We start from the raw sequence: 14,335 nt of genomic DNA, 5'->3' as shown, positions 1-14,335 counted from the left end.
TTTCTTTGAATCATCACACAATCGTCAAAAAACTTAGGTATGAAACCCCAAGACCTCTGGGCCAAATGTTATTTGGCCTTGACATCGCTGTAGCTTTTACTCGCTCTGTATAAAGGAAACATACACACATACATACACAAACAAGCACACACTTTCACACTCACACATACATACACATACAAACAAACACTCAAAATTACACACTCAAAATTACACACATACATACTATACATACACACAAATTTGTTTTTTGATCAGGCAAAGCTAGATAATTTCTATGTGTGATATATACACATTTCTGTATATATATACACACATATACCCACAGGTATTAATAGTTAACACATTTACACACATGTAAACGTATATCAACGCTCACAAATTTTTTTAGCATTGTGTGAAAATACTGAAGAAAGAGAGAGAGTGAGAAAATGAAAGAAAGAAAGAAAGAAAGAAAGAGAGAGAGAGAGAGACAAAACTAAATATAAATTGCACGGAAAAATATTTTAAAAAATCGCTTCCTTCAGGATAGAAACTTTAAAAAAATTCATTATTTATGGTACAATTTTTATAAATTTTATTTTAAGTTTGAAAAATAAACAAAACTCGTGTAAAATTTTCTTCATCGCTTTGAAAACTGACCAAGCAGAGAAAACAGACTAGAAAAAAAGAGAAATCGTGGAAGAGAGAGAATATAATTAGCTAGAAGAAGAAGAGATCAAAGAAGACAAGGCAAAAAAAGTTGAGGGAAAGAAGGCAGATAATAGTGAGATTGAGAGAGAGAGAGAGAGAGAGAGAGAGAGAGAGAGAGAGAGCGAGAGAGAGAGAGAGACAGAGAACATGATAGAAAGAAAAGAAGAAAAGAACAAAAAATGAGAAAAGTATAGAAAATGGATGAAAAACAAAGATAGGGGGAGAAAGAGAATAAAAGAGAAAGAGTGAAACAAGAAGAGAGAGAAAGAGGGAGAGAGACATGCGTTTAGAAATGAGTACATGCAGATGCAATTACGATAGCAATCACTGCAAAGACCACCTCAGCCACTATTACTACTGCTGCTACCGCTACCATCATCATCACTACTACTACTGATGCTGCTGCTACTTCTAATACTACTACTACTACTGCTGCTACTACTACTGCATATATTTGTAGTTAGATATAAACTGTATAGCACAACAATTTCTTCTACACGAATACGGGTAGTATTATTTCTAAATGATGTACAAGTAGAACTACTAGAACACTAACTATTAGAATATTAATTAGTCAAATTGTATTTTTTAAACAACTTTTGAGAAGCAATCCAACCTACTAATGTCTTCTGAAGCAGAATAAATTAAAAAAAAATCATAAAAAAAATCTAAAAATTGTTGTTCCATCAAAAGATGTCAGGTTGGTTTCAAAAAATATTTCAACCAACCGACCAATGAACGTTTGGAATCAAAAAATTTCATTTGGTAGATTTGCATATTAGCAGGGTTGAATGGATCCTCTCAAGCTGTTATAACATTTGCATCGTGAGATGGTTTGGATACAAAATGGGATCAAAATCTTATAATGCATGTCCTCTAGTGTACGTTGTTAATTTTTATCATGGATATCCACGATTGTAAAAAATACTGTGGTGTGAATTGAAGTGACTCTTGTTACAATTTATTTAGAAATTGCTAGACCAATCACATTGAACAGCTTTAAAAACATCATACCAGTATCAAAAAGAAAAAAAACCACGAACACCAATGTAATTTTACTTTGTAGTAATCGTCTTTGTTAAAATTTCGTGTTCTTAGATTCGCTGATATTCATATTTTATCGTTGGTAAGGATGTTTTTCATTTGAGAATATGCATCTTTCGCCACTGCTATCCTTCTTTTGATATCCATATAACATTTACAACCTGTGGTAATCAGACTTCCGAGATAATAATAAGATCTCCATATAATACTTCGAATGAGGATGTATTAAAACATTACGGTTATTAAAAGAGGAAATTACTACAGATAATCCGACGGGGGCAGTTAAAATTTTTTGGCCACAACATGCGGAAGGAAAGAATGGAAAATCTAACAACTACTGGAAAGATTGAAGAGAAAAGAGATCGCGGTCAACAACGAACAACACTCGTGAAGTCCTTGTGTCACTTGTTGAATATCACCACATTTCAACTACTACAAAGTGCTAAAGATCGGGTTTTGTGGAGGTCGATGGTCGCCAATGTCCTGAAAGGATAAGACTCTTGAAAGAAGGAAGAAGAAAAAGTTCTTAGAATAGAAAGAGAATAAAATATCTTAAATTACACGATGAAAACCACTCAAGTCGGTGTTTTCATATTTTCTTAGAATTTATTAATATATCAAAAAATCTTTCAAAAGGTTTCACAAGCTTTTCTGAAAAAGCTTTTTATTGAATATTCATTACATAAATTTAATTGAAATATTAGAAAAAATCTCAAGGTACGAAAGATTTTAAGTACATACAACATTTTTTTAATAAAAGAAATTGATAAAAATTATTAATATATCTCGAAAAATATAGTTTTTGTACGTATTCTAGATAATTTTCGGGCATATGGCACAATAATATTAATCAATTAATCGGAAAAATCAATTAAAATCATTTTTTTTAAATGGATAAAATGATTAAATTTTAATAAAAAGTGCTATGAAGGCATTGTAAACTACCAGTACGTATATAAATAGTTTAATTTTATCAAATAAATATTACTAATTAGAAAAATAAAAGTTTAAATTGTTATTTAAATGAATTAAATTACTATACTTTTGATGAATAAAAATTAAATTTGAGTTAAGTTCACTTTTGTTCATTTCAATTTTAAATAAAGATGATGATAATTTGTTTGGTCAGTGTATGTAAGCATTTTGAATAAAATTTGTCACAAAGTTCTTAATCTGAGGTTAGTAGCGAACAAAATTTGGACGAAGCAAAAAGTGTCGCTTTTAAAATTTTAAAATAAATTTGTTGATGTCTAGACATACATTTTCTTTCAATTGTCATTATTCAGATTATTCATGTCAACCATTTTTTAATTTTTTTGTTTAATTAAAGTTTAGATAATAACTTTTTATTTTATTTTTAATTAATCTAAACTTCTTGATCAAGAATTAGTGTATTAGTAAATTAAGTAATAGTAGATTAATAAAATAATCCAATATTTTATTTGTTTAAAATTTTTTAAATCTATTTCTTTTTTATTAATTAATTTAGTAGTTAGTTTGAAAAATAGAAATGAATTTTAATAAAAATTAAAATAAAAATAGAATTTTTATTATATTATATTATTACAAGCTAAAATTATATATTATAAAATATAAGTTATAGTATTATTAGTTAAAACTTGAAGCGGTGAAACCAGATGTTCTTAAAATTGTTCAAATTATAATTCTTTGAATTATGATAAAAATAATTAGACTGAAATTAATTATTAAAAAAACAACTGAATGTTGCATATATAACTTTTTTCTCTTTCTCTAATCTAAACTAATCACCATTTTAACTTTTAAGTTTAATTTAAATCTTTAAAAGCTGTTTTATTCTATTTAAATCTTAAAATTTTTAACAAATTTCTCTTGACTGATTAGACATTAGACGTACTTACAAAGGACCCAAAAACAATGAATAAGCGACACATATTTCTTCGAATAATCTTCGTCGTGGTCAACAATTTGTACGCCATACCGGCCTACCTGATGTGGATCTTACTGATCAGACCACTTAAATACATATCACTTCCTCTGTATGACTCATTAGAGGGTACACTCTATGGCTGGCTCCTCGAAATGGTCGCTTTCTGGATATGGTCAGCCAATGTTATTGGTCAGTTTGTTTGTTTGTCTTTGTTTGTTTTTCTTTGTTTTTCTTTGTTAGTTTGTTATTTGTTTGCTTATTATTCTTTGTTTGTTACTCTTTTTTTTACCATTGTTTTTTTGGTAGTTTATTGTTTTGTTGTTGTTGGGGTTAATTACAAAGTTTGAAATGAAATCTAGATTTGTATGAAAATATGAAAATTGTGTTACTGTTATATGCTGTTATTCTTAATATTTTGACTATTTGATTTTTTTTTTCTCCTAATTATTTCTTCTGAGAGAGACTAAGAAAGAGAGAGAGAGAGAGAGAGAGAGAGAGAGACAAGGGAAAGGAGAGATAAAGGGATTGATCTTATTAAATAAATAAATGAATGAAATATTTTCTGGTAATGTTAGCTTGTTACAAACAAGCTTATTCAATACCCACGCCATATTCCACCAGCTTGCATAGTTTTGTGCTCAGCTTAAAAATTTTTTGGGATCTGAAAAATTTTTTCTATGAATAGTGGTAAGTATTAATTGGATGGTATTTTTAAATTCTCAATTTTTTAAAATGGTTTTTCAGTATATTTTTATTTTTTTCTTCCATGGCCTGATCATTCATTCATTTATTGATCAATCATTCATAATCTTTGCTCGTTTCTGTCCATTCATTCATTCACTCGCTCGTTCATTGATTCATGCATACTCTCTTGTCAAACATGAAATTTCAAAAATTTCAAATTTCATTTTGTCCATCAAGTCTCTAAAGATGTGTGCACTTAACTGTTTATTGGTTCGTTTATCCAATCTTTTCTTCATTCATTCATTCATTCATTTGTTCGTTCGTTCGTTCGTTCATTCATTCGTTCTCTTTCAAACCATGAACTTTCAACCATTTCAACCAAATAAATATTGTTGTCTTATAATATCAAAACTATCCTATTTTCAGTTTTAAGACACATCAATCAGTTTTAACTTTTCACCTTAATAATAAATGAATGAGTGAATGAATGAATAGATGAATGAATGAATGAATGAATGAATGAATGAATGAATGAATGACTAAACGAAGGAACAAATGAATGAATATTTAAACAAATGAATGAATGAATGACTAAACGAACGAATGAATGAATGAATAAATGAATGAATGAATGAACAAACGAATGAATAAATAAACAGTTTCCACACAGGGATAAACTTGTGAACCTTATGTTATGATCTTTGTAACATGGAAAGTTTATGTTGAGATAAATATGTTATTTATTTGTTAATTAATTAATTCATTCATTCATTAGTTCCTTCATTAATTCATTAATTAATTAATTCATTAATTCATTCATTTGTCCCACATTTAGTATATAATTCATCAATATTCTGTATTCATATTTCATTCACTCAAAAAATTTACACCAACAATTTAGCTTTGCCATAATTTAATTGCTCTATTATTTTTTTTCTTGCCTATCCTTTTTGTTAACTAAAATTAGAGTCACCAATAACATATTTATGTGGCGTGATTCATCTGGTGAGAGATGTTTATACACGTCACACACACACTCACACTCATACACACACACGCACACTCAAATACACACACACACACACACATAAACGTTATATTATGTAACATTTTTCAGCAACATAGGCATGCATTTTAATTAAATGAACAACATATGTTTATTATGTTTACAGGCTTGCTTCAATGGTTTGTTTTGTTTATATAGCCTGTTTTTCATACACAGGTACACATAAATACACACACACACACACACACACACACACACACACACACACACACACACACACACGTACACACACGGATAGATGCAAACATGCATGAAATTGTTTGCCATCAATTTAGTTGTATTTACCTATGAAAATAATGATACATAAACATTTTGTCTGTGTAGTGCTAGGGTGTGTGTGTTTGTTAATTTGTTTGTGTGTGTGCCTTTGTGTGTGTGTGTGTGGTGTGTGTGTGTTGATGTTAGCACCACACCAAATTTTTATTAATTTTTTCAATCTTGTCAAGAACTCATTAATTATTTTGGTTGAAAAAATACACAAACACAAACAAACACAACCAATTTTTAACATCCCACTTCTCACTAAACCCCCGAACAGTCAGTGAAGTCGGTGACAACTTAAACGACTGCCTCAACGACAACTGCCTCGTGATGTGCAACCACCAGTCGACCTCTGACGTCCCCGTCCTAATGTACTACATGACCTCAAAACCGGACCTCCCAAATAAACTCAGCTGGATCATGGACATCATGTTCAAGTATACAAACTTCGGATGGGTTTCTCAAGTCCATCATGACTTTTTTATTAAACAGGTTTTTTTTCTGGCTACTTTCCTTTCTTTCTATGTTTTTTTTTGTTCTAGGCTGTTTGTTCTATGTTTTTTGGGGAGAATTTTGTTAGGTTGGATGTTTTGATTTTGATTTGTTTATTTGTTTTTGTATGTAGAAATTTTTTTAAGAAATGAATGAAGTGCTTTTCATATATCATCGTTACCATATGATATTATCATTGACTTCGTCGTCGTCATCATCATCTTTTCATCATCTTTTCATCATCTTTTCATCATCTTTTCATCATCTTTTTATCATCTTTTTATTCCCATCATCACCCAATCTCAATTTCAATTCTGCATGTACGAAGCACCGAAGCCCCCCCCCCCGGTGAAGAGTGCAATTTAATCTAGGAAGCTGTACAAATTTTATGTCCCAACATCATCCTCATCATCAATACTTTTCCTACTCCTCATCATTATCATCATCATTTCGTCATCATTATCATCATCATTTCGTCATCATTATCATCATCATCGTCGTCAGGGTAAGAGTACAAGGGCAGCCCAACTGACGCAGTTGAAGGAATATCTACTCAACATATACTTGAAGTATGACAGGAGATGGCTTATACTGTTTCCTGAAGGTCTGGTCTTGTGTTGTTCTCTCTCTTTCTTTTCTCTCTCTTTCTCTCCCTCTTTCTTTCTCTCCTCTCTCTCTCTCTCTCTCTCTCTCTCTCTCTCTCTGTGTATGTGTGAGTGTTTGTGTGGGTGTTGGTGTGTTTTTGTGGTCCTTTAATATGCCTGGGTGTTGTGCTCTTATGGTGTGGGTTTCATCGTCGTTGTGGTATCATATCGTCCAAAAATAGATCACAACAACGTGAATTATACTACATGACTGTCTCACAAATGAAACGCAGACACAGTAACTTAACAACAACAACACACACAACTACGCAAATATACACACGCGCACACGCGCAAATACACACGTACACGCAGACGCACACACACAACTACACACGCACGCGCGCGCACACACACACACAACTACGCAAGAGCAGATCAATACAACTGCCTTTCTCGCTTCACTTGCAGGTGGCTTCTTATATAAAAGAAAAGAATCAAGTCAGAAGTTAGTGGAATGACTGAATGAACTTATTGATGAATGAATGAACGAACAAAGTTGATTGATTGATTGACTAATTGACTGATTGATTGATTGATTGGGTGATTGATTGATTGATTGATTGATTGATTGATTGATTGATTGATTGATTGATTGATTGATTGATTGATTGATTGATTGATTGATTGATTGATTGATTGATTGATTGATTGATTGATTGATTGATTGATTTATTGATTGATTGATTGATTGATTGATTGATTGATTGATTGATTGGGTGATTGATTGATTGATTGATTGATTGATTGATTGATTGATTGATTGATTGATTGATTGATTGATTGATTGATTGATTATTAAGAAACACGCACAAAGAACAGCCTACTCAATATTATTATTATTATTATTATTATTATTATTATTATTAGAAATAGCTCGGGCATAGCCCATTGCCAACCAAATAATCGAAAAATCAAAAGTAGCAAAAATAAACCCTTAAAAATTAAAAACTGATTAAGATAAAAATCAAATTGTCATTATAAAATTATATGAGTTAGCTTCATTAGAGTTTGTTTAACAAAGTCATTACAGTGGCAAACAAACAGGAAATTGAATCAACAACAAAATCTGTCTAGTTAATACAATCACAAATATAATAAAAAACCAAAATTGAAGACGAACCAAAACAAAGGGATTTTTAACAGAGAATATAAAAATTTGAGTCAACGAAAATTTAAATTTATAAATATAGGAAAATAAACAAAAGACACAATATTATTGAAATTATCAGAAATTAGCCCTCCAATCAAACATGACATCTCCAAAAAAATTGTTTATTGCCGATTTAAAACCACATAGATAGGATGAATTTACAGCAGCTGAGGGCAATTTGTTCCAATCATCAACTGATCTGTTAGAAAAGAAATACTTCCTACTGTCTTTGTGGCAAGCACCTGTAGTTAACTTCAGATTGTGACCTCGAGTTCGATCATAACAAGAGAACATTACCCTTGGACTGATATCCTCCATAATTTCCCCATGGATTATTCTATACAGCAATATGAGATCAGCTCTACGACGCCTGTAGGCAAGAGAGGGCAAATTAAGTTTCTTTAATCTATTTTCATATGGAAGTTCCTTGCAAGAATTCACTGTTCTCGTAGTTCTTCTCTGAACCTTTTCAATTTCATCTATCAAATGGATGCCATGCTTGTACGCCGTACTCTAGGTGCGAACGAACCAATGACTTAAACAAGGTTACAAATGCTGCTTCGGAAAGGTGTTTGAAATTTCTGGCAATAATTCTAAGCATACTATTTGCTCTATGAACTACCTTTAGCACATGATTTTTAAACTTCAACTTGTTGTCAATAATAACCCCCAGATCAGATACTTCCTCAACCTCAGGTAACTGAAACGTCAAACGATCATCGTCTAGTATAGTAAATGGCGGGCTTGGTTTATTTGATCCTATTCTTAGGAGCTGACATTTATTTGAATTCAACTTCAACCTCCAAGTTTTAAACCAATTCATAATGTTCACAAAATCTTTCAAAAAATTTATTTTATCTTCCTCATGAGAACTATTTGTTCCAATCAATTGCTTCATCCAATGATTCATGCTCTGTCTGTGTGTCAGTCTAGTACATTGAGTGTACACACACACACACACACACACACACACACACACACACACACACACACACACACAAACACACACACAAACATGTTCATATAGAGACAAACCCATATCATCTGCAAATTTTTATTCAATCAATTTCTACAGTATAAGTAGATATTTCTATTTTATGAGTCATCCTTTCATCCTTAATTCTGTAATAGTTTTACACACACACACACACACACACACACACACACACACACACACACACTCGCACACAAATATGAATGAGGGAATGTAAGAAGAAATGAATGATTGAATGAATTAGCACACACACACAAACGTACGCACGCGTGCATTCGCACACGCACGCACATTTTAAGGACATTCAACCGTCTATTTATCCACATTAAACATAGCTTAGGCACAACATCTGCCTTCATACATCACACACACACATACACACACTCACACACACACACACAAACACACACACATCTTACTGTTTTAAATTTGTGGAAATAATAATTAGTAATACAAGAAATTTACATAAGAAAGTATGGCGTACTCGCACATGAAATTTGAGGATTCACTCTGCTTTCGAACCCAGCCGCTGTAGCACAAGAGACAGGCACTTTACAACATCATCTTATCATGAAATTAAACATAAACACGCACATCTCAGATACGCACAGAAGTTTGGTTATCATCATCTTGATTATTGTACACTGCCAAGAACTGGAGCCCTGCATACTATCATCAACACCCTCGCTTCCGGTTTGTTTATATGTTTGTTTGTTTGTTGTTGTAAATATGTACAATAAATAAATAGATAATTTGAAATTAATTATACCTACCATAAATTAAAATATTTTACTTACTTTCTTAATATTTTACAGAGAAGGCTGTGGAGGTAGCAAATGGTAACACCACTACCAGCATCACCACTTCATCGCAGAGACAGCATCAGGGAAGGACGAACGTTAGTTCACCCTCATCAGAGGGCCCAACACACAACCTAAAAACATCCAATGATACCCTCAGTTTTTCAAACTTGACGACTTCGCCAGTACCCCAAAAACAAACAATCCAAGAACAAACAGCAGCAGTAGCAACAACGTCAACAAAAAATCTCAAATACCTCATAGACTTAACCATCCTCTACCCGAGCGATAATGCGCCCAGTGCATTCAGCCTAATTTGCAGACGCCGGCTCGCGACTAATCCGCTCCACATCATCATTGCCTGTCGCAAATTCTCAATCGGGAAGATCAGTCAGATGTCAGCCGAGCAGTTTCAGACTTGGATCTTCAATCGCTGGCTGGAGAAGGATAACATGCTGAAGGAGTTCTACTCTACTGGGAAGGTTCACTTGAAGGAGTATGACGAAGATGATGGTGGTGAGGTTTTTGAGGACGACGCCAAGAATGACGATCACGAAAATGACGAGTACGTACAAGCGGTCAGTACGTATTACACTGATCATGTTAGCGGTGGTAGGGTGAGCGAACATTTCGCCAGGTCGGCTAATAATAATGGTAAGATAGGTGGCGGCTTGGATGCAAAAAGTTATGATGGCGGTGATGCTGCTGGGAGTGCTTCGAAAAGTTCAAGTGGTGATGGTTCAAAGGAGGATGATGTTTCGAGAGAGGATGACGTTTCAAAAGATGACGTCACGAAAGATGATAATAATACTTCTACTCACAGCAACAACAACGATGATGATGATGATGACGATGTTGATGAGACGTTAAACAAGTTGAACGACAACAGCTGTAAAGATGACAAAAAGGTTCTTGCGGATTTCGGCGACGTGGTTAACAGATCGGCCGCAACAGCCACACCGACAACAACCACACCACCAACAACCACACCACCAACAACCACACCACCAACACCGACAACAACAGACTCATCATCGGCTCCACCAACAAGCAAATGCAACACTAACCATCATCAGCATAATGATGATGACAAGAACGACAGCAGCGACAATGAAGACAACTACGGTGACATCAACAACGAGTTCATCAGGTCAGTTCGCAGGACCATGCTCGAGCCATTGGACGATCCACTGGCCAATCACAGTCTGCCGATTAGGGATGGCAATTCAGGGATGCGCCGGGTTGAGCTGAACGTCACACGTCTTGTCCTCGTTCACTCGTTCTTCATCATCTCCACTTACATACATTACAGAGTTATATATGCCCTTGTACTCGGGGGCATGAGTTTGTTTCTTAGAATGTTCTACTGATTGATTGGTTGGTTGGTTGATTGGTTGGTTGGTTGATTGGTTGGTTGATTGGTTGGTTGGTTGATTGGTTGGTTGATTGATTGATTGATTGATTGATTGATTGATTGATTGATTGATTGATTGATTGATTGATTGATTGATTGATTGATTGATTGATTGATTGATTGATTGATTGATTGATTGATTGGTTGATTGACTCATTACATTATTAACTAATTAATTGATTCGATGATTCAGTACATATTTTATTGATTAATTGCTGGACCGTTTTACTGATGGCATATTTAATCGTTTCATTTATTTTATGATTGAATGATTGAATGATTGAATGATTGATTGATTGATTGATTGATTGATTGATTGATTGATTGATTGATTGATTGATTGATTGATTGATTGATTGATTGATTGATTGATTGATTGATTGATTGATTGATTGATTGATTGGCTGATTGAATGAATGATTGATTGATTGATTGATTGATTAAAATGAAATGAAAAAAAATAACTTGAATAAAAATTAGCTTACCATATTAATTAGCTTCTACTGTTAAATTGTTCAAAAAATATTTTAGTAAACTATAGGTGTCTATAAATATAGGTAGTTATTTCATGTTGTGTATATATTTATCTCTATATCTAGAGAGAGAGAGAAAGAGAGAGGGAGGGAGAGAGAGAGAAGAAAGGAGAGAGTGATTAAAAGTGAACTGAACTGTTTATAAAATGCATTTTGCATTTTATCAATCGATCATATTGCATACGATCGATTGACATTTGGCAGTTAGTTTTATTTTATTTTTAAAAAATTTTTTCCTCTATTTATTCGTTTATCTGTCTATTTATTTGTTTGGTTGTTTGTCTGTCTGTTTGTTTGTTTGTTTGTTTGTTTGTTTGTTTGTCTGTTTGTAAAAATAAAATCTGGTTACTGAAATTAAATGTTGTTTTTGTTTATGTTTCTTTTCCATTTCTCATTGGTGTTATTATTAATTAATTAATTAATTAATAATATTATTATTGTCCAATTAATTTAAATAAAACATTCATTTTTGTATTATCTTTTTGATATATCCATCTTCTCTGCGTTATTATTCAATAAATTGAAACATCTGGATAAAAAAACATACACACACATACACACACACAAACACACAAACACAAACATACACACACACACACACAAACATTAAACAGTATGTACATTGTACATATGAACATTATCGACATGTTTTATATATTGATTTTTCTTTATCTATATTGAAGTGTTCGTTTTTATATATGTTTTATATATGTTTACACAGACGCACACGCACACATATACATACACACACATTATACTGTTCAAATTATTGTTATCTGCTATTTACGTGTTACTCGTTGTATGTCAATAATAATGGATATCATTGTTATTGTTATTTTGATTCTTTTTCCTAATTTTTCACTCATTCATTTATTCAGTAATTTGTTCATTCATTCATTCATTCGATCAATCATTCATTCATTCGTTCATTCATTCATTCATTCATTCATTCATTCATTACCCCATTCGTAATCCTGTTATGTTCACTCTTATAACACTCGTATTTTAATTCGATAATTCGATCATTCATTCGTTCATTCGTTCGTTTGTTCATTCATCCATTCGTTCGTTTGTTCGTTCGTTCGATTAGAGCTCTCCGTTATTATCTCTCCTTACTTCCATTCAGTCATTTTTTAAAATCAACAATAACAAAATAGTGATAATATTTTTACTTTGGTTATAAATTATGGTTTTTTGTTTATTCATTTGTTTATTTTTATGTTTTTTTAACTCATCATAGTCAAGTTAATTGAACTTCCCCCTCCCCCGTGTTAACGATTTCAAATTTTTTATTCTTTGGTTTGCTCTACTAGTCTATGTTAGTTTTCAATAAACAGGCAGACCTCCATTCACACACGCGCACACACACAGACAGGCACACAGAACACACATAAACACACACACATACTTTTATTTCTCAATATACTCTTTCTCTTGCTCGTCCTTTATTTATTCTTTTAATTCAATCTTATGTTCATTTTTCTCAATTTCTAGTTATCTATTTATGGCTTTTTGGTTTTATTTAGTTAGTAAAAATATGTATATATACATATATTTGTGTGTGCGTGTGCGTGTGTGGGTGTGCGTGTGTGGGTGTGCGTGTAATTGTGACGGACAGTTTTCATATGTATATGATTAGTTACTGTTTAACTCAGAATTTTTATCAAATTAGTATTTGCTGGACGTCATGTCGTTTCTCGTCTCGTGTTCCTCATTTCAATGGTTCCTTAACAGTGATAATGAAGATGTGTTGAATGTGTTATCAGTCTATCGATCAGTTATATCAATCTATCTATCAATCAGTTATTAAGTTTTATTCACGAAGTTTAAACAGTGAAAAAAATAGTCATGAAAAATTTATATGAAGATTAAAATGTTAACGAAGAATAAAACAAAACTTTAAAAATAATGACAAATGAATAAAAGCGTATGCACATGTACGCACAGATCTTCCATGAATCAAAGTTGATAAAATTGTTTCAAAAAAGTTCAATCAGAGGTAGAAAATTTTTCGAAGACGGCAGACGAGCTTGTTTGATGACGTCGGCCAGCCAGCGATTCTTTGCCAGAGCTTCAATCATTTTTAGTTGGATGCCTTGTGAACAGGCGGTTAATTTATACATCAGTGATTAAGAGATTCTTAATAAAAAGCGCTATAAAAATCTACACAGTGCTTCAGAGGTTCTTAATGAAAAGCGCTATAAAAATCTACAAATTCTAGACACTACAATATAAAATTGGTTGACGTTGTCTTTTAGAGGCAGTGGTCTTGGGGCTAGGGCTCATAAAATTGTTTCCTGGCAAATCCCTACTTTTGACTCCTCTCTGAAATTTATATATATTATGGGACCATTGAACAGAAAGGCACTAATCATAGATATATATTTGATATATGTAATTTATATATTTATATTTATTTATATTTTATATATATATATATATATATATATCACAATTTATATGTATTCATGGCACTAATATATTTTTGTAGTTTTCAGTTTTTTTACATTAAGTTTCCATAGACCGGTTTTAAAATTTATTTCAATTCTTGAATGTTAACGTGCTAGCTTTTAAATATTAAGGAGGCAAGTTTAAGAGTTGGTATCAAGCATTTTTTGAGAAAAATTTTTGAAAAAGCGTCTCGTTGA

The 14,335-nt window shown here is 32.4% G+C and overlaps 1 protein-coding gene across 1 annotated transcript; it reads left to right on the top strand.

Annotated features, from left to right (window-relative positions):
• Positions 1-3,633: 3,633 nt before the first annotated feature.
• HELRODRAFT_192431 (hypothetical protein) lies at positions 3,634-13,820 on the top strand (the record flags this gene model as incomplete). Its single annotated transcript, XM_009022745.1, has 7 exons — positions 3,634-3,835; positions 5,935-6,149; positions 6,654-6,753; positions 7,205-7,241; positions 9,542-9,633; positions 9,756-10,993; positions 13,635-13,820. 7 exons carry the CDS (start codon positions 3,634-3,636, stop codon positions 13,818-13,820), a joined length of 2,070 nt encoding a protein of 689 aa, XP_009020993.1.
• Between the last annotated feature and the right edge of the window lie 515 nt (positions 13,821-14,335).

The sequence above is a fragment of the Helobdella robusta genome (assembly GCF_000326865.2).
Source record: "Helobdella robusta unplaced genomic scaffold HELROscaffold_33, whole genome shotgun sequence".
Taxonomy (NCBI): Eukaryota; Metazoa; Annelida; class Clitellata; order Rhynchobdellida; family Glossiphoniidae; genus Helobdella; species Helobdella robusta.
The sequence above is the reverse complement of the archived record's forward strand: the minus strand, read 5'-3'. Positions and strand labels throughout refer to the sequence as shown.